Below are 27,266 nucleotides of genomic sequence, written 5' to 3'. Positions count from 1 at the left end.
ATCTTTTTTGTTATATTTGTTTGTTTATTAGCATGTCTGCCGAAGAAGAAGTCATCATGGAAACCCAAGAAGTCGAAGTTGCTGCCGAAGCTCCCAAGGGTCAAATGTCCGTTGAAGAAGCCCTTCAAGAAGTTTTGCGTCGTGCCTTGGTCCACGATGGTCTTGCCCGTGGTTTGAAGGAAGCCGTTAAGGCTTTGGACAGGTAAATAATGGCAATGAGAAAAAAAATGTTTATTATACTAACATTATATTGAATAATAGACGTCAAGCTCACTTGGCTGTTCTCGTTGAATCTTGCACTGAAGGTGAATACCTCAAGTTGGTCGAAGCTTTGTGCGCTGAACACAACATCAGTTTGATCAAGGTCTCTGATGCCAAGAAGCTTGGTGAATGGGCTGGTCTCTGCAAGATTGACCGTGAAGGTAATGCCCGTAAGGTCGTTGGTTGCTCTTGTGTTGCTGTCACTGACTTTGGAGAAGAATCCGAAGCCATGAACATTTTGTTGGACTGTAAGTTGATTATCAAAATATTTAAGCCTTTTTTTTAATACTAATCTTATTTTTTCTTTTTATATATAGACTTCAAGACTCAATAAACACATATCCTTAGTTTTTAAATTATATTAATAAACATGGAATCGTACTGCTTTTTTTTTTCTCTTTCATACAATTATGTCTTTATTCTGGTCTGTGGGGAGGTCATTCTTATCTTTTCTTTTTCTGTGTGTGCTGATGGTATATGAAGTGATGATTTGATAAGGATGCTAATAGATACACATGGTTATCAATGGTCGTGTTGATTCATGCGAACTACATCTTTTTTTTTTTTTTTGAATATATGATATATTTTTTTTTATACAGAAAGAACAAGAGACCCAACAAAAAAAAAAAAAGAATTACATCAATAATACACAGATCAAAGTATTAACAACAAGCCTAGTTTTTGTATTTCTTTTATTTTGGTGGATAAAAAAAAAAAGTAACTATCTATCTATCAACCATTTAGATGAAACCAATACGGTTAGCAATATCCAAAGCATCGACATCAGCGGTCAAACGAACGTAAGCCTTCTTGGTACCATCGGGTCTAAAAAAAAAAAGATGATGCATCAATAAATATGAAAGAGTGATAAACTATAGTTATCGATTGCATTTTTTTTTTTTTACCTGATCAAAGTGTTGATCTTGAGAGCTTCGACATCATAGAGCTTCTTGACAGCAAGCTTGATTTGGTTCTTGTTAGCCTTAACGTCGACAATGAAGGTCAAAGTATTGTGGTCTTCAATCTTCTTCATAGAAGTTTCGGTGTTCAAAGGTTGACGAATGACGCGGTATTGATCCATGCGAGGCAAATGAGGCACAGACTTGCGGGTGTACTTGGGAGTACGAGCCAACTTCAAAGTCTTGGGAATGTTGAAACGAGTAGAGGTACGGATCTTGCGCACAGTCTTACCGTGGACACCCTTAAGGGCAGCCTTCTTGGCAGCTTGAGCTTTGGTGGTAGAAGCTATTCAAAAAAAAAAAAAAAAAAAAGTCTAATGAGTTATCATTTAAATGCCATGTCGTCTTTTCTCTCTCTCTTCCATTAATAAAAAAAAAAAAAGACCCCATTCATCTATCATCCATTCGTTTTTTTTTCTTTTTTTCATTCGTGCTGTTTCCTTTTTTTTTGGTGTATCCATCCATCCATCCATTCATTTATTCATCCATTTATAATTTGTCCATTCATCCATCGAATATCATGTTGTTTCTATTCTGAATCCCTTTCTTTTTTTTTTTTTTTTTTGTTTGTTCTTTTTTTACCCTTTGGTGCCATGTCGTCAATAATGGAGAGAAGACAGTTCAAGGTTTCGCCTTTGGAAATCTTTTGATGTCCATCTCCAATGCAACCCGGTGAGATGTATCTAATTTCACTTCCCGATGCCGGCCATGATTGCCCTTTTTTGGGTTGTGTGCTTTTTTTTTTTTTTTTTTTTTCCTGTCTATCCTTTTCATGCTGTGCATACTTTAGTCACATCCTTGTCATCAGTGCTTTTTTTTTTTTTTTTGTTATATCATTATAGTATCAAATTAGTAGAGCTCGTCTACAATGAGAAATCAATGTATTTGTACCATTATTCTCTTTACAAATTTGAGCTTATCCCTGACACTATTTCATCAATCCTAAGCATCCATCGATCAATATCATATATGTTTCTTCAAAGAAATTCATTTTGGTTTTATTATAGTATGTGTAAATAAAGTGATTGCTCTTATCAGCAAGGTATCATATGTAAACTACAAGAAAATATTCTAAAAGGAGTGGAGGAGAACCGGAAGATGATGAGCAACATAAAGGAGATTCTAAGGTATGTTGAGTATATCGTTTGATGGTGCCAGCAGTTCTTCTTTTGATTGTTGTTCCTGTTGTTGATGATGATGATGATCCTTCCCTTGTCGGCATGCCACTACATCTAACCATCGTTTAAGCAACACTTCAAATGAATCATCCTTGATTATTAAAGACAAACACGCAGACCAAAAAAGACTTGATTCTGTTGCACGTCGTCCTAATAAGTGAGCAGCATTTAATACAGATCCAGGTAATTGAGATTGGATGTAACTATAAAAAAGTATGATAATTATATAAGTAAAAATCAATGAAAGTTCAGTGTAGGAATAATGATTACCATAATGCTGCCAATTCCTCATTGCCCTTTGATTGTAGTTGCTGAGCCCATTCAGATAATAGAGTTGGTAATAATGGATCATCTATTGGAAGACGAACTTTCAACATCGCAATAGCTTCTCTATAAAAATATATATATATATCAATTTGATTTCATCTTTTCTTAAATAATCACTTTACTTATACATGGATGCCCGCCGGTAAACATTGATAGCTTCATATACCTTTGAACATGCAAGAAAGCAAGTCGCAGCCAAATGGTGATACCCGCCCTCTGCCAATTTGTTTGCCTGTTCTTCCATCAATTTAAGCCAAGTTTCCTTTCCAGCTAATAAAAAAGAAGAGGAAGTGTAAGATGACTGTATTATTATTATTATTATCCTTTTTACTTGCCTATTGGACTTAGCGCCAATGCAATCCAGTCAGTAAGCATCATTCCATTTCCAGCATGGAGGTAAGATTCAAGGATAAAGTATTGACTACGCATGATATTCAATGCCAACTTCACATCTGATCCCATCACATCACTGCCAAATTTCATACCATGATGTTCTTGTTCTATTGTTTCGTTATCCTCTACGAAATGATCAACTATAGATTAAACAGAAAAAAAAAAAAAAGGTGAATACATGGATCCCATATTATCCTCATTCTAATCCAACATACGTTCAATTCCAATAAGAGTTCGTACATCATTCTTGTTGCCAAGTAAGAGACTTAAATGAGGCGATTCACTTTTCTCATCCAGATTTTCCAGAGAAATATACTTGCTGATATAATCATCCACCGTATCACATCGATTCTTGATTTCATTAATAGTAATCATTGGGTCTTGATCAGGGTAATGTAGAGTTACTGCTGTTAAGTAACATTGGCGTTGAAGCTGATGTAGATCCTCGGTTTCGATTGCATTCCTGGTTGCTTCAAAGAGAGTTTCCGTAACTCTTGTTGTATTGAGTTTCCGTTTCTTTGCTGGTTTTTCTTTTATTGAATGCGTAGAGTTTGATATGGTTATACTGGTGGTGGCAGTTTGACTTTGTTTCTTTCTATTTTCTGCAGCTTGAGTTTGTCGTTGTATTTTTTTCTTTTCCTTCAAAAGTAAAGGTACATATTTGTCTAAAATAATCATCATTAAAATCATTTCATAAATATTGATTTCTATTTTGGACTTACTTGTAGTATCTCTATTCAGAGGATGACCATTCCAATTCCACATATAAACAAATTTATCTTCACCACCAGAAAACAAGATATCAGGTTCCAAATATTGCCAGCAAATTGAAAAGACACGACCACGATGTTGATCAAAACAGCCAATCACCTTGAATTCAGGTTCCAAAGACCAGACCTTGAAGAAATGAAATAAAATCATAGTTTGGAAATAAATGAAAATGTACCTTTTTCGTTTCTTTTTGTTTTACTTACAAAAACCAGATTATCCAATGAACTCGATGCTAAAAGTACTTGATCCGTATGATGACTCCACTTCAAATCAGTGATTGTTTTTGTATGTTCCCGTTGATGATGGTAAGTTGAAGTCTCTATGATTGGAATGGCTAATAATAAAAAAAAAAAGCAGTTAATGAATCATCCATTGTTTTTTTTTTATTTATTTCTTTTCATGTTGAGTATTACAACTGGGATCAATATTGATATCTTGTTTGATGTGATGAATAGCAATAATACCAGCTTGACATCCAGACGCAAGAAGTGAATAATCTTGTAGATCTATTAAAAGTTTTTTGATTTATTACCCAGTTCATTTTGGAGACGAATCCTCTTTTCAGTCAATTACCTTTCCAATGAAGAGCAGTAATGATGCTTCGTTGATAGTTCGATACATAAATAAGTTTTAAAGTCTTCAAGCTGTAAATTTCCAAAGATCCGTCACCATTTCCCAGTGCCATATATTGAAAGGAAGGATTCACAGACACAAATGATCGGATCGTGTTTTTCGTTTTCAACAAAGTATACCAATCAGGGTTGATGTTTTCGAGTACTTGATCCAAGTCAATAGGAGTCCGAGATCGATGATTGACATCCCGTAAGTAGAGTCCTGTATTGCTGCCATCGCTGCTACAAGTAATTAGAGTATCGATCATTGTTGTATTCTGGTCATCATCATCATCGTAATTCTTGTTCATCTTTAGTACAGCAGAAAGATCCCCAGCCCATGCCAAAGAAGGACCGCCATTGCTTCCAGAATGATGTTGTCTAAAAATATCACATTTGCTGTTGTAGATATCATAAATACCTACATGCCCATATTGAGTAGAGAAAGCAACTTGACCATCTAGAGTAGGATGACAAATTGTTCGTTCAATCTGTCCTCGTAGACCTTGCCAAAAGGTAGTTGATTCGTAAAAGTTTGGTTGTTGCTGTTTTCCCTTTTTTCCAGAACCGTGAACTTGCTTGTACTTCCATACCTTAATGGCACTATCCCCATATCCAATAACAGCTTGTACAGGATTCAAATGTGAAATATCCAAACTATAAGGAAAACCTGATTGTGTCTTGATAGTCATGATAGACTTGCCTGTACTAAGATTCCATTTGATGATCTATACATAACATAAAAAATTAAAAAAAAAAAATAGGATGAGATCAAATCTTTTTTTTTTATTATTTTTCTTCAACTTACTTGTTTGTCCAGAGAAGTGCTAATCATATAAGACGTACCAGCGTAACACATATTAAAAAGAATTCGGGTATGACCATCTCCAAAACGAGGTTCTTTCAATTTGCCCTTGTAGATATCATATCGTAAAATTTGTCCTCTAGGTGAATAAATAAAAGATAATGGTAAATCAATACATCTGTTGATGAGGTTAATATCACTTACCCAAAGGATGAAACATAAAGTTCATTAGGAGCCATCTTTGACCAAACAATTTGAATCCAATTGGTATTTTTCTGCACTTTGCTAATATGAAGATCAGCTTTTGGTAATCTGATTGTATTGTTGAGACTTGAATCTTTAGTATTCCATATTGATATTTCTTTTGATCGTTTGCCACTGGATGCTAATAATGGCCAAGAATTTGAGGTTTGGGAATCATTGATGATTTGCCAAGAAAGCGCATTGACTGAATCGGTTCCAAGTAATAATTGTGATTGCTCCTTTAGTTCAAGATTATTATCGATAGAGTAAGTCACAATCATCCCATTATTATACCTTTCAGAAGAAAAAAAAAAAAGTAATACAAATTAGTACAAAGCACAATAATACGATCAATGCATGATATATATATTTATATACTTTTTTTTTTTTTTTTTTTACCCTATGGCAATATAATCCGTATCATCATAAATGACATGTTCCATAGCAGTGATTTCTGATTTGACTGGTGTGGTAAATTGACACTTGGATCCAAATGCTTCTTGTACGATAATCCCACCAGATTTGTCTCCTATGCAAAAGAAATAATAAAAAAAAAAAAAGGTTAAAGAAGAATTGGAAAATAAATGGACAATTTTATTATAATCTTACCAGATATAACAATAGTTCCTTCGCGAAAACATTTGATAGCTGTCACCTCTACCTAAGAAGGAATGTAATAATGAGTACAATGTACATAAAAAAAAAAACAGATCGATTTTACTTTGTGAGCTTGGAGGCAGGTAAGTAAAGATCCATCAAGTATATTCCAAACACGTACAACAGGATCCTCACCAGCAACATAACAAAAGTGAGAATAGGTATCAATGGCGTTAATCTTTTCTAAGGATCCAGTAAAGGTAGACCGATAATCCAGAGAATGCAGGAAGAGAACAACTATGAGATTTCTAGACGCGTATACATAATATTCGTTGGTAGAAGATGCAGCGTAGCTAGAATACCAATTGGGTACAACAGGGAATGCTGCGATATTGCTCAACTGATTGGAGTCTACTTCCATTAAAAGATCAAGTTCATAAAAAAATAATGATAAAAAGAAGTTGAAAAAAAAAAAAAGAAAAATGCCAACCCATAAATGGAAAAAGGCAGTCCGCACTTTAAAAAAAAAAAAAAAAAAAGCTAAAGGGGAATTTTTTTTTTCTCTCTTTGTTTTTTTTTTCTTGCTTCTTTCTCTTTATCTATCAACTTATCATGCCATCTATCGACGAACAAGAAGATGGTCAATCGGAACTACGCATCGTGATTCCTGGAGATATTATTTCAAAAGATCAAAAAGAAGACGAGAATGACAACAGTACTCTTATACTTGGTCCAGGTTTACGACAAGACAGTGATCAAATAGTGGCCAATAAAGCTGGAATCTTACGTAACAATGGGAATCGTTGGTGGATTGAAAGCAATCAAAAAAGAGTAAGTGAATATTATTTTTATTTAGTTTGTATAGCTTATTTTTTTTTCTATTTTATTAGTATATTGCAGCCACTGGAGAATCAGTATTGGGAACAGTGGTAGCTCGTCTTGGTGAATACTATCGTGTGGATATTGGAACAGCACGACCAGCCATCTTACCTGTTTTAGCTTTCGAAGGTGCTACCAAAAGAAATAAACCCAACTTAGCAGTGAACAGTCTTGTGTATTGTCGTGTCAGTTTGGCTAATCCTGATATGGAACCTGAATTAGAATGTATTAATCCTACTACCTCCAGGGCCGATGGTTTTGGTGAATTGAAAGGTGGATTTGTCTTCAAGTGCTCATTAGGTTTATGTAGAAGGTGAGAGAGAGGATCAATAGAGAACCCTACAAATTATCATTAACTCTATTTCTTTATTTTTGTTTAGGTTATTGAATCCAACTACACCCATTCTTACTCTTTTAGGTGATCATTTTCCTTTTGAACTTGCAGTGGGAATGAATGGTCGTGTTTGGGTGAATAGCAACAGTTGTAAGGATACCATCTTGATTTCCAATGCCATTCAAAACTCGGAATATCTTAGCCAGAAGGAATGTGAATCCATGGTCCAAAGTTTATTAGATTAGTTTTTATTATTAGTTAGCATCAAATTAGACAAAACTATCACTTTATCTTATACATTTAACAGCATCATCCATTCATTATTATTATTATTATCATTCCCCTGTTATTACTTTTTTTTTTCTTCTTCTTCTTATACTCTCGTCATTTTATTTTGTCATCATCAATGTTATTATTGTATATACTATTACTTTTTTTTTTATTATTATTATTACTATTATCATCTCATCCATTGACACAAAATAAAAAATCATTGATCATTGTTATCTTGCAATTTACAAGTATTCGTCGTATTTTGTTATGCATTCCATTAGATTTCAACTGGTTACTCACTATCATCTGTGATTTCACACACATACATTTACATAATATATATATATATATATATAGATATAAAAAGAGAGAGAGAGGTAGAAAAGACAAGTCATAAATAAGATGTAGTAAGAATATATGTATATATTTTTATGTTGAAAGAGAGGATATATAAGAGATCAATAAAAAAGCACAAAGTAAAAAGGTAAGAACGTAAAGAATAGAGCAAATCATGATAAAAACAAAATAACTAAAACCGAATGGGGATAAAAAAAAAAAGTAACACTATCATATACACACACACACACACACAGAGAGAGAGAGAGAGAGAGGGAGAGATCATAGAATACTATGGATACTACTAATGGGTTGAATTTGAATAAATGGGTGATGATTGAGGAGGTGTTTGATTTCCAGGTAGATATCCAGCAGCTTCAGCAGCAATATTGGCTCTTGCACGTAAAGCACTACGACGTTGCGAATGCATGGCTTCTTGAATAGGTGTATTTCCTCTTCCTCCATTCACCATGGCATTTCCATTCATATTGGCAAAAAATTGTTCATCCGTTAATTCTTGTTCTGGTTGAGTTTCATGTGTTGTACGGTTTGTTTTCAGTGGTTCGCGATCCGGTAAAATGATTCCTCGCCTTCCTCTTGTTTGTCGTCGTTTTCGTCTAAATAGAAATAAGCATTTATCAATACATATGACAAACTTTTTTTTTTTTTTTTTTTTTTTTTTTTTTTTTTTTTTTTTTTTTTTTTTTTTTTTTTTTTTTTACCTTGCTTCACGTAATCGATCTTTTTCATTCTTTTGAAGTTCTGCATCTGTCAATTCTAATATTGAAGGCGAGAATTTCTCCACAGCATCCGCTTCACGTATAACACCTTTCAATAATGGTAAGAAACTATGCTTGAGGTCATCATCCACAACAGGTCCATCAAATTCATGACCCACTAGTAATAATGATTTGGTATACACATGGACTTGTTCCCGAATAGAATGTGCAATTGCCGTTCTATCATATATAAATAAAATCATTAGATCATTCTTTCTCATAGTATATAATCGTGGTCTTACTTGAATTCTCCACCTAATCCAAGATCACTAGATAATACTTCTGCAAATTCTTCCGGTGAATTTTGTGGACAACTGATATCCCATTCAAATTGATCGATCAATGCCTTGTGTCCAACTGTAATATCAAGCTAATGATTTTCAAAAAAAAAAAAAAAAAAAAAAATAACGGTTAGTAAACTTATCTGTATTTTCTCCATCCATATATTATAATCATACTTTGATTAGCATTCGCAATTCCGCGGTCTCTTTTGATTTCTTTTTGTCATCATTGTCATCATCATCTCGATGGCTGGTAGGATGAGGAGAATCAATCATAGAATGCTCTGTCTTGATAGGCGTATTGGTTGAAGAAGAGTTTTGTTGTTGATGTGATATCTTTGAATCATCTTCAGCATCCGATTGCTCATTCGTCACCATACTTGCAGCATGTAGATAATAATCTTGTACTTGATCTCGAATCGCTCTTGAAATTAGAGGTATAAATGATCCTGGGGGCAATCGTAAATCTTCACACATCACTTCTGCAAATTGTTCAGGTGTCACTAATTGTTCTAATAAAAAAAAAAAAAGTAAGCTGTTTATATTCTTTTGAGTTCTTCTAGAGAAATCATTACCATTCAAATTCCAAGTAAAGGTATCCCGTAGTTTGTATCCATCAGATTCAAATTCTAGTCGTATTGGTACCAAGTTGTCTTCTCTATTTGATTGTTCCTTCATATCGTTTACAGAGCTATATAGATTATAATGTGAGGAGAGAGGGATATCAATGATCAAATTTTCAAAAAAAAAAAAAAAAAAAAAGGACTATTCACTTACAATTTCAATAAAGGTGTCCTTCGTAACCGTTTTTTATCACGAGGATAGATAATCTTGCTTTGTATACCAGTGGTACCGTTACCAAAACCTTGATAGCCAGGACCAAATGTAGCTATAACACCATTAGGACCTTGAATACGAGTACGTCTTTCCATAGTACTAACTTCAATATCACGTTTCTTCTCTTGTGCCAATTGTAAATGTCGTTTATGTTGAGTGTTCAGAATATCTTGATATGCCTTGTCGCGTTGTTGATACTGAGCTAGATTTTCCTTTTGTGCTGGTGTTTCGGCCATAGTTGCTTCGATAGGTGGGATATTCAAGGGAATCGTATTACTTGGAGGAACAGGAACAGCTGTTTGACCATCTACACCATTAGTACCACCCATGGTAATATGACTGCCACGAATGCCAATGGCAGGTGTTGCAGCTGTAGGCACCATCATTGAACGTCCAGAAAGTTGCGGTGGAGGAGTAGCTTGTTGATGGGTCTGTTGGTGCTGCCGTTGCTGTTGTTGCTGCTGTTGTTGCTGTTGTTGCTGGTGTTGTTGTTGTTGTTGTAGTTGTTGTTGTTGTTGTAGCTGTTGTTGTTGTTGCTGTATTTGATGATGGTGCTGTTGCATTTGTTGTTGTTGTTGTTGTAATTGTTGCTGCTGTTGCGCTTGTTGCTGTGGTTGTTGTGGTTGTGGTTGCGGTTGTTGTTGTTGTTGTTGAAGGTGTAGGTGTTGTTGCTGGAGAGCTGGCGAAGCGAATTTGGGATTAAGACCATTAGGAGCTGCTGATATACCACTAACAGCACCCTGCATCATATTAGGAGGTCGAATATACACACCTTGTTGAGGCTGTTGCTGTAATTGTTGTAGTTGTTGTTGATTAGGTGGACGGTAACCTTGATTCAGCCTTGTAGGATCATTAGGCATCATGGCAGCAGGATTTGAGTACATAGTTCCAGGTGGAAGTTGTCCATAAGATTGAGGTGCAATACGACCTTGCTGTTGTTGTTGTTGCATGGCATATAATGCCGCCAGTCTTTGTTGTTGTTGGAAATGTTGCTGCTGTAATTGCTGCTGTTGTGAAGGGCTGAGATCCTTTTGCATTGTCGTGTCTTGAGAAAAAAAAAAAAAAAAAAGGAGGCGAAGACAGAAAAGGATGGTTAAAGGTCAAGTTCTTCTAACTTCTAATGAATACAAGACAAGTACAAAAGTAAATAAATTGATAAGAAGGTCTGAATCCGAATAGGAAGACAAATGTCCACGGCAGGAAAAATAAGAAAGACAGTATAAAAGTGAATGAGAGACAGAGAGAGAGAGAGACAGAGAGAAAAAAAAAGTGAAATTGCAGCTGTATATTTTGAAAAGGAGAGACAAATTTTCGACGTCACAGGTAATTGAAATATGTTTGGCAATGCTTTTACTTTAATGGAGATAATAATAAAGATATGTGAAAAGACTATAACAAAACTAAAAAAGAAGAACTATACATGTATACCAAAACAAAGGCATCAAATCTAAACTACTGGCTTTTCCTTCTTGAATTCAACACCGGGAACGTGATAAGGATGGAAGATACGCTATAATATAAAATAAAATTTTTCAAGTTAGAACTTGTATCAAAAAAAAAAAAAAACATTCTTATTTATATATATATATTTACCTGAGCATCAGCATAAGCAACACCGAATCCCCATCCAGTAGAGATAGCAATAGGCCAAGTGCGTTCTATAAAACAATAATGAAAAGTTATTAAAAATGTTAGTCTACAAAAATTTTTTAATGAAATAAAAACTTACTTTTGAATAATAATGCTGAGGCTACAATACCAACACTTAAACCAAGACCAGTTTTGACAACAAAGTTTGAAATGACACGGTCCCACTATATATACATAAAAGAAGATGATAAGCGCGAAAATCTTTCTAATAAAGAGACATGGTCTTTCCCTCCAGTTTTGAAAAAAAAAATATCATAGTTGTTCGTCACATTTATTTAATTACCTTATTTGAGAGAAGTTCCTCACTAGCAATACTCTTGTCAGTGGTAGACATTAGTGTATATAATATGCTGTAAAAGAAAAGAGAGAACGAGAAAAAAAAAAAAAAGGTATGAAAACAAAAAAAAAATCTAGACATCCCCAGTTCTCGAATTCAGACACCGCATTTTCCATCCTGGTTCGCCTATATGAATACACACATTTGGTCATAATAATCAACCGGAGAACATATCAACTCAATGATGATCAATCTTTTTTTTTTTTTTTTTTGATACGATTTACGTTTTCTATAGCATCAGATTGTAAAATATGGAAAAGATCATCTTTTCAGATAGGAATAATATCTCATCTTACAACATCCGCTTCAGTGCCATATGGGGAGAGGTTCAAAAAAATGTAAAGCCAAAAGAGGAAGATAAGAATAATAGTATGAGAGGTTTTTTTTTATTTATAGTTTTGATACTAATGACACAATGAGAAAGTTTAAGTTAAAAAAAAAAAGAAGGTATAAGACTAAGTTAAAATAAAATAGAGAACAATGAAAAATAAAATAGAATGTATGATAAAAATGTAAAATGTAGGTAAAAAGGAATAAGGGGAGAAGAAAACTATGTAACAAAATAAGGAGATAAATCTAAATACAAAAAGATGGATAATATAAGAAAGGATGATCCGATGACAGCATCTATCTATCATAAAGAAGGGAGTATATTATGTTGAAGAATAGGAGTAGAATTCTATTGAAAAAAAAAATTAAATAAATGAGTTATATAGTCAATAAAGGGTCCATTATTATATCCTAACTTACCATGTGGGAAGTAACAGAGAACTTGATTTTGTCAGCGGAATCATTCATAACAACGTGTAAGCACGACATCAGATCATGACCTACAGTTTCACAGATTTCACAATAGGAAGGTAAATCGTCGTCATCAGATAGGGAAGAAGAGTAAGTTGTCATTGTTTCGTTACTGCCAATAGTCCACCTCGGATCGATCGATCCCAATGTCATACTACTATCCGATAAAGCATGATGTTTTTTGCTTGTATTCATTTTTCCGGTTTTACCTCCTTTGCGTCGTCGTAGTTGTTTAACTTGTTTAAGTTCATCTTGTAATTGTTGATTATATTGTCGTTCCAATTCCAAAGTTTCCATTAAATCTGCTTCCTTAAATAACTTGGTTTCGATCAAAGATTCCAAATTAGCCACATCCCTATGCAATGTATTGATCTCGCGTTGCTGTTTCTGTTTTTGATCCGTATCTTGCCGCACTTTTTCCAAAATATCTTTCATTTGACGTTGTGTTTCTAATAATTGATCCACAAGTGATAATCCAGGTCGTACATCAAAAGGATCCATTAGACTTTGACATGCTTGTTCCACGTGTTTCATATTCGATTTGACATTATCATGCTGAAATCGTTCCCTCTGTAATTCTTGAATCAATTGACTTTGTTGTTCCAAAAGTTTTGATGTTTCTTGTTGTTGTGATTGTCGAGTTTGCTCCAGTTCATGGACAAGTCGTTCTATTGTCGTATTTTTTTGATGGTTATCTTCTTCCAATTGTTTTATTTGATCTTGAGCTTGATGCCATTTTTGAGTGATTTCATTTTGTTGATATAATTGTTGATCCTTTTGTTGTATCTGTTGTAACAAATGTTCACGTTCTTTTCGTAATTCATATACTCTGTGTTGTTCCCGTCCTAAATTGACTTGATAATCGATAATTTCTTTTTGTTTTTGTTCCATCAGTAATCGATTCTTGTCATCGACATCGTGTTGCTGTTCCTTTTGTTGATTTTGTAGAATACGTGATGATGACGTTGATTGCATCTGAAGTTGTTGCTGTTGATAGTCTTGGCCCACGTGCTCGTATTCCTCTAGTGAAAAGGATGGTGTGACAGTACTACCAAAGACCGTGCGTTGACTATTTTTGATGTTGATATGTTGTTTTCGTAGAGTAGATGAATGAGAAGGTAATATAGGTGCTGATGATGGTGATATTGGTGATGATGATGATGATTTGATTCGATAATTCTTTTTATTGATATTGTGTGAATTTCGACTAACTAAGACTATCTTGGAAGAGAGGACAAAAATACCAGTATTGGGAGCACAAGTAAAATAATAAATACTATAAAATAAAATATATTAAAAAATATCAGTCGATTTTTTTTTCTTTTGTTTTTTGATTTGATTTTTTTTTATTTTATTACCCTTGAACAGATCCATCATTTTTACCAGTACCAATATTATCTAGTTCTATACCAGCCCAAGTTCCAGTCTTGAATTCAGTAGGACCAAGAAAACGTAAAGTACCATAAAGTTGTCTTCCCTCCACTAATACACGATCACCTATTCTTGGGTCGTCATTCTGTTCAGTAGTTGAAAAAATAGAACTAGTAGTAGATTTTGATGCTGAAGGTTGTACATTGCGTTTTCGTGTAGAGTTACTTTCAAAAGGAGGTTTGGGTAATTTTGACATTGTATATGAAGATAAGACTATCGGTGATATCGTGGTGGTTTCACGAAACCAATGAGAAAGAAGAAGAAGAAGAAGGAGATATTTAATATATATATATATATATATATCAAAAAAAACAAAACTGTTTATAAGACAGAAAATAAACTCTTTTTTTTTTCGAAGTGAAAAGAAAAAAGAAGAAGAAAAGAGGAGAACGAAGAAAAAAAAAAAAGGGGGGGGGAAGGAAGAGTCAAAATGCGAAAGAAAGAGGAGTTGAAAAAAATAATGAAGTGAATGAAGGACAATTATCCAAAAAAGGCAATTGGATGGATTTTCCTTTCATATCTGAATGTATAAAAATTTACGCAATCTATGCAAATACCTTATTTTGTACTCACTTACCAATTCAAATTAAAAAAAAAAAAAAACTAGTCAGTAAAAAAAAAAAAAAAGAATACACTACTATAGTAACTAAGTAGTATAAATTTTCAACCTATGTAGATCTTAATTAGGAGAACTTTAACCCCTATCTTTTATATATATAATTATAAAAATTTGGTTACTTTATTGACTGTATTCTCTCTCTCTCTCTCTCTTTATAGGATACTGCAAGTGTCAATTAACATTGAATAAATATATGTATCAATGAAAAAAAAAAAAAAAACAATAAGACTGACAGTATACTGACAGTAAACTTAATATTATTCATACTTTTTATTTGAAAGGAGGGTGACTATTATTATTATTATTACGACATATGAGACACACATGGCTTTTAAGAATTAAATCCATCCCTAAGCGTGGGTATATATAAAAAAAAAAGTCCAGATGATTCGATAAGTAATGCATAAAAATGATGATAAGAAAAAAAAAAAAAAAAGATGGATTCATTTTTCAATTTCCACAATTTTTATTATTGGTTCCCTTTCTCCATCAAAAGCCGTGGTGTGATTTTTGAGGCGGTAACAAAAAATGAAACGTGTAAATGAAAACCAGCCGAATCTGGACCAATCAATTTTAGTTTAATGTTTATAATACAACTTATACACACGGTGGTTTTGTCACTAAAAAACATTTTTCCACTTTTTCCGTCTTTCTCTTTTTCTTTTCTTTCTTTCTTTAACAAACAACAAAAAAACAAAAAAAAAAAAACGAATGTTATAACGCCTTTTTTTTTATTTTTATTTTTATTACTATTATTACTTCTCTTTTTCCCAATCTTTTATTTTTACTTTTCTTTTTACATTTTTCCTTTTTTTCTTTTATTATTATTCATCACTTTAAAAAACAAAAAAACAAAAAACTCCCAAAAAAATTTCATCCTCTCTCTTTTCATCATCATTGTATACAATTTATCATGACCAATTCTTCAATTACACAAAAGCTTGTTTCTCCTTCTCATCATGTTTTACCTTCTTCAAACCAACCTACCAATGTGAATAAACATACAAATAACAAGAAGACGACAGTAAAAGAACCTCAACATCATTCAAAACCAACTACGAAACCAAAGCACAAGAAACAACGTATGACTGATAAACAAGATAATAACAACACCTCGGTTATGTCTACAAACAACAAACAACAACAATCCAATACTAAGAAGAAACATCAAAAACCATCATCCACTCTTTCTACTCAAAAACAACAACAACAACAACAACATCATCAACGTCGTACTGTTTTACCTGTCAAGGTCCGTAGAATGGAAAGAAGAAAAGATATTGAATCAATGACCGAAGCTCTTCAAACATCTCAAGTTGATCTTCTTAGTACAAGTCCACCTGTTTCTGCAACTGAATCTGAAGATTCTGATACTGGTCGTTTGGAACAAAAACGTCGTAATAACAAGAAGAAGCCCAATCTTGCAAATGCTAATACTTTCCCTCCTTTAAATCAACAAACAAAGAAAAGGTAAAAAAAAGAAAAAATGTTCTATTATCTCTTTTTATTTTATTTTAGAATCTTAATCATTTTATATATATATATATTTAGTGGTTCTCGTCGTCAACAACAACAACAACAAAAAGGAAACAAGATTGTGTATGCTGGTCCTACATTCAATAATGCACCTGCTCCTAGTGCATTGCCTATTCCTACTATGGATAATACTCAACAACCTCAACAACAATCTTCTCATGATGATATCTTTTATATGGAAGTGGTTCCTCCTCGTCCTATCATGCATCAACCTGATTTCCAACAACAATCAAGAGATTTGATGAATTTGTTAATTCCTCATCGTCAACCTCCTCCTCCTCCTCCTCCTCAACATATGCCTATGATGAATTCCCCTCATATGGACCACACCCTTTCTCAAATTCAACGTGATCTTCGTTCCATGCTCAAGTTGGAAGCCGCCTCCTAAAGAATCTACTCAAATTCTTCAAGATATAACTGTTTTACAAGGCTGTTGGTGTATTTGGACCATCCTTCTCATATTTATTCTCTTCATACCCCCCTTCTTTTTTTTTATTTTCCCCTCTTTCTTTTTTGTATATTTTGAAGCGTTTTATTTTTTGAAGATGGTTCCCTCTCCCCATTTTTATTTATCCCACTAGTTTGTAAAAATTTCCCTTTTTCCATTCTTCTGCTCTTTTTTTTTCCTTTCTCCTTCATCACTCTCTCTCTCTTTCCTCCTGTTGATCACACTTTCCCGTCATCCTTTGTATTATAGTTTTTTTTTTTTTTTTGTTTTGCTTTTTTTTGATCATCTTGTAGTTCATCCCTTAATATCCTGTATTTTGTTTATGGATGGGATGAACCTTTTTATGACTTTTTTTTTTATTTTTATTTTTTTTATATTATCTTTCCACCTTTCCCTTTTTCCTTTTTTTCACCGTTTTCTATTCTCATCATTTTTAATCGATCTCTTTTGTTACCCTAATCTAGTCTAGTTCTAGTTAGTCCCCTCCCTTTTTTTTATCATCTTCTTCCGATCTTTTATTCATCATCATTATCCGTTTAAAAAAATAAAAAAAAGGCATGATTATTGAATTATTCTATAGTTCAATTTTCATGTATCAAAAAACATCATCACTATTATGTGTATTTTTTTTTTATATTTATACCAAAATTCTTTATTGATTTCTTCCACAATACATCCTTGTATTCATCAGCATTCTGGCAGTGAAGAAAAATAAAAAGTTGACAAAAACGGAAATACAAAAAAATCCTGGGATATGATTGGCCGATGAGACACTGGCTTTTTATCTTTTCCTTGTGGTTGGGTAAAATACGAACCTCCCTTCTCTTTTCATACACAACCATGGCTGCTGTAGCTCACCAAATCTCCAAGAAGCGCAAGGTAAAGCTATTGGGATATATTGATAACTTTTAAACAAATGAATGGATGGAATGGATGGATGGAATGGATGGATGGATGGATGGATGGATGGATTATCGACAATAATGAATATGGGATATCATTCAAAATGACTAATTGAATTGAACTAACATCTTTTTTTTTTTTATTATTCTCGCTTCGATGAATATAGTTTGTAAGTATACGGACGAACAAAAATAGAATAAAAATAAAAATGAACAATACAATTTGACATTTTTTACTCACTTGGAATTGTAACCGATATAGGTCGCCGATGGTGTCTTCTATGCCGAATTGAACGAATACCTTACCCGTGAATTGGCCGAAGATGGATATGCTGGTGTGGAAGTACGTGTCACCCCTGCTCGTACTGAGTAAGTTGATAAATAATAAAAAGGAATAGTAAGGTTGAGATATTAACATTTTTTTTTCTTTTTTTTTTTTTTTTTTGTTGAATAGAATCATTATCCGTGCCACCCACACTCAAAATGTTCTTGGTGAAAAAGGACGTCGTATTCGTGAATTGACTACTCTTGTTCAAAAGCGATTCAAGTTTAGTGAAAATGCTGTTGAATTGTATGCCGAACGTGTGCAAAACCGTGGTTTATGCGCCATTGCTCAATGCGAATCTGTCAAATTCAAGTTACTCAATGGTTTGGCTGTGCGTCGCGCCTGTTATGGTGTTGTTCGTTTCGTTATGGAATCCGGTGCCAAGGGTTGTGAAGTGGTTGTGTCCGGTAAGCTCCGTGCTGCCCGTGCTAAGGCTATGAAGTTCAGTGATGGTTTCATGATCCACTCTGGTCAACCTACCCGTGATTTCATCACCACTGCTGTTCGTCACGTTCTTTTGCGTCAAGGTGTGCTTGGTATCAAGGTCAAGATCATGTTAGACAATGATCCTACTGGTCGTCAAGGTCCTAAGCAAACTTTGCCTGATATTGTTACTATTTTGGAACCCAAGGAAGAAACTGCCATTGAAGTGCCCACTGCTCAAGAATTTGGTGTCCCTGCTCCCGTTGAACAACCTGTGGAAGCTTAATCTTTAGATTCTATTTTTTTTTTCCTCTCTCTATATAATCTTTTAGATTTGATTATCATCGATTATATATTCTCTTGTGTTTGAAAAGAAATAAAATGCTAAACTCTTTGTTTTTGGTCCTTTGTCATTCCTTTTTTTTTTTTTTTTTATCTTTTCATAATCCATCCATCATCATTAGAAGCATCATCTCATAGAGATCCATATCATCGCGTCAAACCATTTTTTTTTCCTCACTTAACTGCTTAGAATTCATTGAAAGAGATCAAAACATTTATTTCGAATACCATAGGGACATTTGAAAAAACATAAAATAGAGACAAATGACGATATCATACAAAGATGCTCTTTTTTCGTTTTATTCATGATATAAACTACAGTATAAATACAATCCATGGAAGAAGTACTATCAGTTATTAAAAAAAAAAATACAACAGAGGATCCATCTTCAACAAAATAAAATGATAATAAGAACCTTGATTCGCTCCTTCTTCATTGGCACTTGATAAAAAAGAGAGAGAGATAGACTTAAGAAGCTAGCTGTTTTTCTTGACATCCAGCTGCTTTGGCAGTGACAGATTTAGTGATCGGGGTAAAGATAAACCATCCAAGTAACCCTCCTACAATAGTATGAATGAAACCAGCATCTACAAAAAAAAAAGTAGATGAGCTATTAAGGAACGATTGGTAACATTTGATCCATCATACAAACTAAACTTACATGAATCTAGTTGAAAAAAATAGATGATACCTTCAGATAATGAATAAATTGCCACGCTGCACATGATGGTCACCACACTTGCCATTTTCGGATGAGTATTGGACAAACTATTATTGTTGTTGTTGTTCTGAATTGGACCTAACACCTTGGTGACTACAAACGCCATCAAAGGATACAACACTAATACGTACGCCAATGCTGAGACTAGTATAGTGGTACGCTTCACAAACACTAAAATAAAAAAAAAAATAAAAATAGAAAAAAAGAAAAAGAAGAAAGATGAGCACTAAAAAAAAAAAACGGTTATGTTCTATTACCTTTATGACATGGGAAGTTATCAAGTAGAAGTTCGAATACACCGAGTGTGAAAAGAATAGCGAAAGGTATGCAACAGATATGGATAACAACAATAGAATAAGAACGTTTGTTACATGAAGGATTATGATGAGAATGGTTGGACGACATTGTGAAGGAACAAAGAAGAACAAAAAAAAAAAAAAAAAGGGTCTTATATAGATACATATTTTTGCGCTCAGACCATTTTTACGCAGCAGCATCAGAAATAATCCAAATATGGCAGAAAATCTTATATAATAATGATGATGATGATAGTTTTGTTTTTATTTACAACAATTCCAAAAAAGAAAGAAAGGATAGAATATCATAAGTTTTATGATCATCAAAAAAAAAGTATAAATATTGAGAAAAACTAAACGTATAATTCATAAACTATAATATAAATGTGAGAGGGAGCAGATGGAAGAAAGAGGATGGAATAGAATGAGAGAAGAAGAGGAGGAAGTAATACATCATGACTAACTAAACATATAAACTAAAACTATAATAATAAAATAATAATAATAATAATAATGAAGAAGAAGAACAACTAGATACCGTCTCTTCGTGCAGCTTCTCTTGCAGCACGAATCAAGGGTCCAAGTGAGGGAAGAGGATCAGCACATTTCAAGAAAGGATGTTTCAATAATTCATCAGAAGTAGGTCGACGATCTACATCTACAGATAAGCATCGGGCCAAAAAGTCACGGAACATGGGAGATAAAGCTTCTGGATCTTGTAATTTAGGTGTACCATTGTTAGCAATCAAGTACAATGCACGTAAAGGATTTTCATTGAGATAAGGAGGTTCACCTTCCACCATTTCTATTGCCATAATACCTAATGACCAAATATCTACTTTAGGTCCATATTCTTTTCGAGTCACTACTTCAGGTGCCATCTATATATATACATAAAATAATCAATCATTCGTTCGTTCTAAATATCCCTTTTTTTTTTATCTTTACCCAATAAGGTGTTCCAACCATAGTTGTTCTTTTTGCTTGTGTATCATTTAATTGAGCACAGAAACCAAAATCAGCTATATAAAATAATAATAATAATAATAAATAGATGAGAATCTTCCTTTTTTTTTCTCTCTCTCTCTTTTCAATTTGTCACTTACTGAGTTTGATATCACCATAAGAACTAAGTAACACATTATCACTCTTGATATCACGATGAATAACGCCTTTCGAATGAAGATGTTGTAATCCTTCCAAAACTTCCTTACAAACAGCAGCAATTTGACCTTCCATCATCATATTGTTTGTTACTACATCTGTCAAACTGCCACCTTCCATATATTCCATAATCACCCAGAGATCACCTTTGTACAAATAAGAATCGATAAAGTTGACAATATTCTTATGTTGAGATTCTTTCATCACAAGAATTTCATTGATGATCAATTCTTTCTTGGGTTGTTGTTCTAAATTCATTTGTTTGATGGCCACTGGTAATTCACTCTTGGTTGTATGAGCAATGAAAACACCACCTGAAGCACTATCATTTTTTAATTAATAATAATAATAATTCAATATCCCCAGTCTATAATTTTTTCCCCTCTTTTATTTAATTACCCTTGTCCAATTTTTGTCATGTTTCGGTATACTTTGCTAGGGTCAGCTTCTGTACAAATGGATTGTAATTTGGCAATCACTTCAGAATCCTTCATACCAGCCTTCTTTTCTTTGGGAACCCGTTGTTTAACTGTACCAGGAGAAGCAGTGAGTGTTTCCTTTGGTTTATCATCCTTCTTTTCACGTTTCTTCGCACTGAGTTTTCGCTTGATGTCGTAATCCCGAGCTGACTGTGGTGATCCTTTTTGAGTGGGGGAAACACGAGGAGGTTCGATACCAAGTTCAGCATAGAATCGTTCGTTTTTATGTGGTGTAGTATCCTGTTGTTTGCTGATGAATTGTTCTTATATAAAAATAAAAGGAGAAAAAAAAAAGAGAGAGAGAGAGAGAGAGAGAGAAAGGGAAGAAAATCAATAAAAAATTAGTTCACTTATATATACTTATATATTAATTATTATCATTATTCAACAACTTACTTTTAGTAGAGGATGAAGGTGAGATCTAAATAAGACAGGGAAAAAAAAGATAATGAGTCAGATTGGATATTTTGATTCAAATAATAATACTAATAATAATAATAATAAACTTACACTTTGTTCATAACGTGATTTTTGATAAACGAGAGATTCATTATTGTCATGTCGATCTTGATCTTCATTACCAGAAATAGAGGAGGATAAAGGAGTCATCAGTTCATTATCTACATAATCAGCAGTCGGAGAGTGATAATGATCATCATCAGTTTGCTTCATTTGGAGAGCCAAGGCCTTTTCCATTTTGTGATAAACTTGATCATCATGTTCTCTTGTTTCTTGATAAAATCCGATAGCATCCAAAACAGCTTGAGGGTTTTGATATTGTTCCTTTTTTGAAATACCACTGTGTTGTAATAAAATTTGCCATTCATGAGGTAATCCAGTGAATTCTCCAGTAGCAGGGTCAAAACCAACATGTGTAACATGTTTAGCGTTGAAAGGTTCACCAATTTCCATTTCTTTTTCTTGTTGTTTATTCGCATTATCCTTTTCTTTATTCAATAGTTCTATCCAAAAAAAAAATTGTTGTCACCGGAAAAATAATATAAGATATATATATATATATTACCATTGAAACTTCCAACAAATTTTCCAAAGACATCCTTGAGAGTATTACGATCCCTTGCTTTGTTATTTGTACCAGTAGATGTTGTTGGAGGACTATTTTCTAGTGGAGGAGTAGGACTACCAGAAGAATCATCATCGCTTTTACTACTTGATCTATTGACTTGTTGGTTTGTAGAATTATCCAAAGTAGGATCCAAAGGGTCAGAAGAACGAGTCAAGAGAGGAGAACTTGTGGATGAAGGTGGAGGTGGAGAAGGGCGATTACGACTAGAAGATTCGGCACGAGTACGTTTTGAAGAGAGTGTCCGAGATAAAAATGAACCAGCAGAAGACTTGCTAACACTAGGTGATACAGGAGTTGAAGTTTGTTGATTACCAGATGTTGATATACTAGAACTTGTTTTTATAGAACCACCATCAGTCGTATCTGTTGTAGTAATCTTGCGAGGAAGAGGAGGAGAAGACTTATGAGATGGTTTACGTAGTGTCTTCTTATCTATATTAATGTTTGATATCCAAGTATGAAACATTAAAATAAATAATAAAATAAAATAAATAAAAAAAAAAAGAAAGAAAAAAGTAAGCGATAATTAGTTAATTAGTAAAGAAAAAGATGAAAGATAAATATCACTTTTTTTGTAAAGTCTTCTCCTTTTTCTTTTCCTTTTGCTGCTTACCTTCACGTTTTTCCCCATTTTCTTGTGAAGCGTCTTCCCGTCTTAATTGTAGTCGTTGAAGATGACCAGATAAAGACCTATGTAAACTGGATGAAGATTTACTTGGTGAAGTCATTTGAAAAAAAAGAGAGTTTTTTTGATTGAATAAGGAATGTAAAAGGAAAAAAAAAAAGTGATGGAAGTTTCCCAAAAATAAAACAATAAAAAAGGTATGACAAAAAAAAAAGAGAGAGAGAAAGAGGGAAGGGGTAGGAGGAGTGAAAAGAGGAGAAAAACGGTATATAAAACTATAATGGGTGATAGAAAGTGATGAAAAACCACTAATACTATAGAGTGAAAGTTGTTAATTGAAGGAGAGAAGAAAGGATAATAAAAAAAAAAAAAGAAAAGAAAAAAGGAAAAGGTTCACCAAAAAAAAAAAAAAAAAAAAAAAAAGAACGGAAAGTCAAATTATATGGGAAAAGAGAGGAAAAAGTGTATCAGTTTCTATCAAAGGGATTATTTTGAGGCCCAGTCACACATAGAACATCATATAATAATATAAAATAACTTTTTTTTGACAACTAAAACCCTTTTTTTATTTATTATCATTAGTTTCATGAACTTCTTTTATATATTATTAGTTCTAGAATATAAACATTACTTCTTTAAAAAAAAAAAAGACTGTCTACATGTGTAACATTATGTGATTGAATATCAGACTGATCAATATTAAAAAAAAAAAACTATATTCTTCTTCTTCATTAAATGATTATTTAATATCTTTGAACCTAATATCTTACAATATAATAATAATAATAATATGATGATCTCAATAAATAATAAAAAAAAAAGACAAACTATGATAATAGATCAAAACCTTTTTTTTTTTGTGAAATTCTGTCTTTTTCTAACTCAGAAAACTTAATTTTTCTTTTCTTTTTTTTTTTCTCTTTTTTTCTTTTTCTTGTTTGCTCTATTACATTTTTTTTTTTTTTTTTCTAATTTGAATTCTTTTTATTTTTTATTTTATCATTTTCATCTATATTATATACATTTTTTTTTATTATTATTATTATTTATCTATCTTGTCTTTTTTTTTTAACTTTATTAAAAAGAACTCTTTCTCTTTATTGTCTTTTCTCGTACTGTTCATGTATTCTGATCAGTGGCAACCAACCTCTGATCCTCACTTTCAAGAAGAAACAGGTAAAAAAAAAAATAAACAAACTTATTTTATTAGTTTGGAAATAATTCAATTATATTTATATACATTTATTTATCTTTTTTATTATTATTATTTTCTTTCTATATAGCACGCGATGCAAGAGCTCGACGACTAGAATCTTCAAGGCTGCGCATTGCTTTGTTTAAAGCTCTTCAAGTTGATTCTTTTACAGAAAGACAAGTTTCTTTGGAAAAAATCATTCAAGTTGCAAAGTCTTATATGCGAATGGCTCAATCTCCTTTTTCTCCCATCAAAAGTACTTCAACATCTCAACTATCTGATAATAGACAACCAGATAATTCTAATTCAACTACCACAAAATCGATTTCTCAGACGCATGACGACATAAATGCTCCCATGACTTGCTCAGAAACTGGTGGACAAGATGAAGAATTACAATACTTTTTATTAACAATCCTTCGATTATCCTATACTTGTCCTTTTCGCGACGTACGACAAACTTTCCAACAATTCTTGAAAACAACTTTGGTAATACATAAATAAATAATACATTTATCCATTTATTTATTTATTTTTTATTTTTTATTTTTTTATTTTTTATAGGATGCAGGAATTATACCAGTACCTCAAGCACGTCAATTATCACCATCTTATTTTATTCCTCTTCAAGATATCTTTTCATTGGAATCAACAAGTTCAGTACATAATGTCATTTCTTATCCAAGACCTTCCAATCTTTCCTTTTCTCCATGGTCTCATGATGCAAGCGATTGTGGAGCTGGTAGTGATTCTATTGACATAAATAAATCACCATCTACATATCAATCTCAACAAAACACACATCATTCTCATCAACATCATCATCATCAACATCATTCTCAGCATTCTCAACAACATCGTCATTCACAATCTCGTATGACTCCTTTGGCATCTTCTTTTTCTTCTTCAACTTCTTCACTTTTGAAACCGAGTAGTATATATGATCGATCCTCTTCTGAACGTGGAGATCATGATGATCATGTGGATACTGATAATGGAGCTGATGGGGACGATGAAGACGTATATTCTATGGATGATAGATCATCAAAAGCATATTCTTTCACCTCTCGCGGCAAATGTACAGGCGGACGACCCTCTGATGAATATGTACGACAAATGTTGGTGAAATCTTTTTTGGATGAAGGAAGATTGACTAATGTTTATCGAGTCATATCATTTTTCCCCACTTTTTATGAAATATTTCAAACAACAATGAACAATATTACCAAAACTTCTATGGGACCTTTACATCGGACATGGCGAACTTACCTTGGTATCATGGTACAAAAAAAAAAAAAAAAAAAAAAAAAAAAAAAAAAAAAAACTAATAAAATTATTATTAATTTTTTTAAGGCAAGCGCAGAACAACAATGTCAATACCTCGTATCTATTTTGAAGCTGGACTTTTTACAGAATGGAGGTGATCCGGTATGGTTGAAAGGTATTGATTATTGTCCAGTAAAATTACAACGTATTACTGGATTTGTATTGAAAATGGCAAGGCAACCATGGCGATTGACTGAAGATGATCTATTGGAATTGATGACAGTCTCCAACCATCCTAGTACATCAGGTTCTTCTCTTAATATGACTTGGAGTAAAGGTGAACTAGTACAGGCGATCCTGGTGATCTCTACCTTTTTGGGTTTAGGAAACTTTGTACTTTCTTGTGGAATAGCTCCAGAAATGGATATGTATGGTGGTTACTATGTACGAGGATATGATGCTTGTTATGGAATTGAAAATGAATTGGATGATACAGTTCAATTGACTGGTACTGACCGACATCAACATCATCATCATCAACGACAACGATTATCAATGGCAGATGAATTGGCAGTAAGAGCAGCTTCAAGTGCAACTGGTTGGTATGATAGTCACATTAGTCCGAAATCAAGCGAACATAGCCAAGACAATAGCGATAATGAAGATGAGAACAAGAAGAAGAAGGATGATATTGGAACAAGTACTCAACCATCTTTTGTATCTGATAAGGGATTAGGATTAGGTGTGTCTTTTGATTCGGATGAAGAGGATTTTGGAGATGACATGAATGACGATGGGCAACACAATAATTTATATTTGGATCAGACTAGTGCACTTATCTCCAAACTTAAATCGAATAAGGATGCAGTCAAGGAAGAACTACATCAAAGTTTGGCCAACTTGAATTTATTTACCAAGATGGATCAACAAGACGATGAAAAGTTATCTGGTAAGTAAAAATATATGTATATATTTCATTCTTCATTTATTTTTAAACTTTTTGATGCTAATCTTATTTAGGAAACACCACTATCACAACAACAACAACAATTGACACAACATCAAATGAACAACATGATGGAAAAGTATGTGGAGTATATGAAGATCTTACCAGGTTTACTTGTAGTAAAATCATGAAACAAGAATTGATGGATTATGAAGAATTTGTACCTGGACATGAAGATTATGGTGAATATATGCTATCTGAATATTGTTGGGAAGATCATGGATGTGATTTAGTGAATCATTTCTTACCTGGTATTGGGAATGATTTAGATGATGAATTTATTGAATCACTTAGTATTACAGATTGGAGGTAATTAAAAAAAAAAAAAAAAAAAGGAATCATAAAAGATTTTTTTGATTTATAATTTTTTATTTTTTTTTATTTTATAGTATATTTCATCAAACAGGGGATGGAACTGTAGATACTTCACCTTTAAGAAATGCTATATTTGTTTATGTACAACAATTATTAGGGATTATCAAAGAAGATTATGATTATGAAGATATACCAAAGTACCTCAATGAACAAACACAACGATATATTCAAAAAGTATGCCGACAACCTCATCTATTGGATAAAAATGATTGGAATAATGTTGGGATTTCTCTCCGATCTGAAGAAAAATGTCATATGAATCTATTGATTGCATCTGCTAGGAAACAGGCTTTACTTTGTTATGGATTATCTTTAGTTTCTCATGTATAGTTATATATATATATATCTTTTTTTTTTTTTGTTTTTGTTTTTT

The 27,266-nt window shown here is 33.0% G+C and overlaps 12 protein-coding genes across 12 annotated transcripts; 5 read left to right on the top strand and 7 right to left on the bottom strand.

Annotated features, from left to right (window-relative positions):
* Positions 1-32: 32 nt before the first annotated feature.
* Positions 33-595, top strand: BX664DRAFT_351505 (50S ribosomal protein L30e-like protein; the record flags this gene model as incomplete). Its single annotated transcript, XM_051547659.1, has 3 exons — positions 33-202; positions 262-509; positions 579-595. 3 exons carry the CDS (start codon positions 33-35, stop codon positions 593-595), a joined length of 435 nt encoding a protein of 144 aa, XP_051398137.1.
* A 320-nt stretch (positions 596-915) lies between these two features.
* Positions 916-1,875, bottom strand: BX664DRAFT_337618 (ribosomal protein L23/L15e core domain-containing protein). Its single transcript, XM_051546270.1, has 3 exons — positions 1,803-1,875; positions 1,167-1,506; positions 916-1,086 (listed from the first exon to the last, which is right to left on the bottom strand). Exons 1-3 carry the CDS (start codon positions 1,813-1,815, stop codon positions 1,002-1,004), a joined length of 438 nt encoding a protein of 145 aa, XP_051398136.1. The 5' UTR covers positions 1,816-1,875; the 3' UTR covers positions 916-1,001.
* A 789-nt stretch (positions 1,876-2,664) lies between these two features.
* On the bottom strand, positions 2,665-5,192 carry BX664DRAFT_266051 (uncharacterized protein; the record flags this gene model as incomplete). Its single annotated transcript, XM_051540881.1, has 8 exons — positions 2,665-2,788; positions 2,848-2,995; positions 3,070-3,219; positions 3,334-3,611; positions 3,837-4,015; positions 4,093-4,223; positions 4,306-4,386; positions 4,463-5,192. The coding sequence occupies 8 exons, from the start codon at positions 5,190-5,192 to the stop codon at positions 2,665-2,667; spliced, it is 1,821 nt and encodes a 606-aa protein (XP_051398135.1).
* Positions 5,193-6,739: 1,547 nt separating this feature from the next.
* BX664DRAFT_380092 (uncharacterized protein) lies at positions 6,740-7,735 on the top strand. The gene is made up of 3 exons (XM_051548879.1): positions 6,740-6,976; positions 7,036-7,337; positions 7,405-7,735. The coding sequence occupies exons 1-3, from the start codon at positions 6,758-6,760 to the stop codon at positions 7,601-7,603; spliced, it is 720 nt and encodes a 239-aa protein (XP_051398134.1). The 5' UTR covers positions 6,740-6,757; the 3' UTR covers positions 7,604-7,735.
* A 536-nt stretch (positions 7,736-8,271) lies between these two features.
* BX664DRAFT_266717 (uncharacterized protein) lies at positions 8,272-10,427 on the bottom strand (the record flags this gene model as incomplete). The annotated part of the gene is made up of 8 exons (XM_051540917.1): positions 8,272-8,584; positions 8,690-8,926; positions 8,989-9,116; positions 9,205-9,243; positions 9,403-9,539; positions 9,603-9,685; positions 9,832-10,066; positions 10,256-10,427. The coding sequence occupies 8 exons, from the start codon at positions 10,425-10,427 to the stop codon at positions 8,272-8,274; spliced, it is 1,344 nt and encodes a 447-aa protein (XP_051398133.1).
* A 770-nt stretch (positions 10,428-11,197) lies between these two features.
* Positions 11,198-11,897, bottom strand: BX664DRAFT_337613 (uncharacterized protein). The gene is made up of 4 exons (XM_051546269.1): positions 11,798-11,897; positions 11,594-11,678; positions 11,458-11,522; positions 11,198-11,374 (listed from the first exon to the last, which is right to left on the bottom strand). The coding sequence occupies exons 1-4, from the start codon at positions 11,846-11,848 to the stop codon at positions 11,312-11,314; spliced, it is 264 nt and encodes an 87-aa protein (XP_051398132.1). The 5' UTR covers positions 11,849-11,897; the 3' UTR covers positions 11,198-11,311.
* A 315-nt stretch (positions 11,898-12,212) lies between these two features.
* Positions 12,213-14,489, bottom strand: BX664DRAFT_337611 (uncharacterized protein). The gene is made up of 2 exons (XM_051546268.1): positions 14,011-14,489; positions 12,213-13,928 (listed from the first exon to the last, which is right to left on the bottom strand). Exons 1-2 carry the CDS (start codon positions 14,277-14,279, stop codon positions 12,593-12,595), a joined length of 1,605 nt encoding a protein of 534 aa, XP_051398131.1. The 5' UTR covers positions 14,280-14,489; the 3' UTR covers positions 12,213-12,592.
* Positions 14,490-15,389: 900 nt separating this feature from the next.
* BX664DRAFT_171235 (uncharacterized protein) lies at positions 15,390-16,963 on the top strand. The gene is made up of 2 exons (XM_051539990.1): positions 15,390-16,172; positions 16,254-16,963. The coding sequence occupies exons 1-2, from the start codon at positions 15,616-15,618 to the stop codon at positions 16,624-16,626; spliced, it is 930 nt and encodes a 309-aa protein (XP_051398130.1). The 5' UTR covers positions 15,390-15,615; the 3' UTR covers positions 16,627-16,963.
* Positions 16,964-17,304: 341 nt separating this feature from the next.
* On the top strand, positions 17,305-18,643 carry BX664DRAFT_171220 (40S ribosomal protein S3). The gene is made up of 4 exons (XM_051539989.1): positions 17,305-17,565; positions 17,756-17,758; positions 17,851-17,957; positions 18,043-18,643. The coding sequence occupies exons 1-4, from the start codon at positions 17,452-17,454 to the stop codon at positions 18,620-18,622; spliced, it is 804 nt and encodes a 267-aa protein (XP_051398129.1). The 5' UTR covers positions 17,305-17,451; the 3' UTR covers positions 18,623-18,643.
* A 451-nt stretch (positions 18,644-19,094) lies between these two features.
* BX664DRAFT_360548 (uncharacterized protein) lies at positions 19,095-19,805 on the bottom strand (the record flags this gene model as incomplete). The annotated part of the gene is made up of 3 exons (XM_051548167.1): positions 19,095-19,266; positions 19,341-19,571; positions 19,658-19,805. 3 exons carry the CDS (start codon positions 19,803-19,805, stop codon positions 19,148-19,150), a joined length of 498 nt encoding a protein of 165 aa, XP_051398128.1. The 3' UTR covers positions 19,095-19,147.
* Positions 19,806-19,934: 129 nt separating this feature from the next.
* Positions 19,935-23,278, bottom strand: BX664DRAFT_360547 (Pak2 protein). Its single transcript, XM_051548166.1, has 8 exons — positions 23,040-23,278; positions 22,364-22,858; positions 21,850-22,301; positions 21,736-21,760; positions 21,260-21,602; positions 20,803-21,182; positions 20,645-20,718; positions 19,935-20,577 (listed from the first exon to the last, which is right to left on the bottom strand). Exons 1-8 carry the CDS (start codon positions 23,152-23,154, stop codon positions 20,227-20,229), a joined length of 2,235 nt encoding a protein of 744 aa, XP_051398127.1. The 5' UTR covers positions 23,155-23,278; the 3' UTR covers positions 19,935-20,226.
* A 734-nt stretch (positions 23,279-24,012) lies between these two features.
* Positions 24,013-27,258, top strand: BX664DRAFT_337605 (PA26 p53-induced protein-domain-containing protein). The gene is made up of 6 exons (XM_051546267.1): positions 24,013-24,227; positions 24,335-24,735; positions 24,811-25,527; positions 25,600-26,461; positions 26,533-26,827; positions 26,908-27,258. Exons 1-6 carry the CDS (start codon positions 24,173-24,175, stop codon positions 27,221-27,223), a joined length of 2,646 nt encoding a protein of 881 aa, XP_051398126.1. The 5' UTR covers positions 24,013-24,172; the 3' UTR covers positions 27,224-27,258.
* The last annotated feature ends 8 nt before the right edge of the window (positions 27,259-27,266 follow it).

Source organism: Halteromyces radiatus (assembly GCF_025201355.1).
Source record: "Halteromyces radiatus strain CBS 162.75 chromosome Unknown BX664scaffold_6, whole genome shotgun sequence".
Lineage (NCBI taxonomy): Eukaryota > Fungi > Mucoromycota > Mucoromycetes > Mucorales > Cunninghamellaceae > Halteromyces > Halteromyces radiatus.
The sequence above is the reverse complement of the archived record's forward strand: the minus strand, read 5'-3'. Positions and strand labels throughout refer to the sequence as shown.

Coding starts and splice junctions, on each gene's coding strand:
- BX664DRAFT_337618 (XM_051546270.1), bottom strand. Junction 1,087..1,166: donor AAGATCAACACTTTGATCAG/GTAAAAAAAAAA, acceptor TTTTTTTTTTAG/ACCCGATGGTACCAAGAAGG.
- BX664DRAFT_360547 (XM_051548166.1), bottom strand. CDS start 23,154: ATGACTTCACCAAGTAAATCTTCATCCAGTTTACATAGGTCTTTATCT. Junction 21,603..21,735: donor ACCTTCATCCTCTACTAAAA/GTAAGTTGTTGA, acceptor TTTTTATATAAG/AACAATTCATCAGCAAACAA. Junction 21,183..21,259: donor ATGACAAAAATTGGACAAGG/GTAATTAAATAA, acceptor AAAAAATGATAG/TGCTTCAGGTGGTGTTTTCA.
- BX664DRAFT_380092 (XM_051548879.1), top strand. CDS start 6,758: ATGCCATCTATCGACGAACAAGAAGATGGTCAATCGGAACTACGCATC. Junction 6,977..7,035: donor TTGAAAGCAATCAAAAAAGA/GTAAGTGAATAT, acceptor CTATTTTATTAG/TATATTGCAGCCACTGGAGA. Junction 7,338..7,404: donor TCATTAGGTTTATGTAGAAG/GTGAGAGAGAGG, acceptor ATTTTTGTTTAG/GTTATTGAATCCAACTACAC.
- BX664DRAFT_171220 (XM_051539989.1), top strand. CDS start 17,452: ATGAGACACTGGCTTTTTATCTTTTCCTTGTGGTTGGGTAAAATACGA. Junction 17,958..18,042: donor GTCACCCCTGCTCGTACTGA/GTAAGTTGATAA, acceptor TTTGTTGAATAG/AATCATTATCCGTGCCACCC.
- BX664DRAFT_337605 (XM_051546267.1), top strand. CDS start 24,173: ATGTATTCTGATCAGTGGCAACCAACCTCTGATCCTCACTTTCAAGAA. Junction 24,228..24,334: donor TCACTTTCAAGAAGAAACAG/GTAAAAAAAAAA, acceptor CTTTCTATATAG/CACGCGATGCAAGAGCTCGA. Junction 26,828..26,907: donor CTTAGTATTACAGATTGGAG/GTAATTAAAAAA, acceptor TTTATTTTATAG/TATATTTCATCAAACAGGGG.
- BX664DRAFT_337613 (XM_051546269.1), bottom strand. CDS start 11,848: ATGTCTACCACTGACAAGAGTATTGCTAGTGAGGAACTTCTCTCAAAT. Junction 11,523..11,593: donor CTCAGCATTATTATTCAAAA/GTAAGTTTTTAT, acceptor ATTGTTTTATAG/AACGCACTTGGCCTATTGCT. Junction 11,375..11,457: donor TTGCTTATGCTGATGCTCAG/GTAAATATATAT, acceptor TTTATATTATAG/CGTATCTTCCATCCTTATCA.
- BX664DRAFT_337611 (XM_051546268.1), bottom strand. CDS start 14,279: ATGTCAAAATTACCCAAACCTCCTTTTGAAAGTAACTCTACACGAAAA. Junction 13,929..14,010: donor AATGATGGATCTGTTCAAGG/GTAATAAAATAA, acceptor TTTATTTTATAG/TATTTATTATTTTACTTGTG.
- BX664DRAFT_171235 (XM_051539990.1), top strand. CDS start 15,616: ATGACCAATTCTTCAATTACACAAAAGCTTGTTTCTCCTTCTCATCAT. Junction 16,173..16,253: donor AATCAACAAACAAAGAAAAG/GTAAAAAAAAGA, acceptor ATATATATTTAG/TGGTTCTCGTCGTCAACAAC.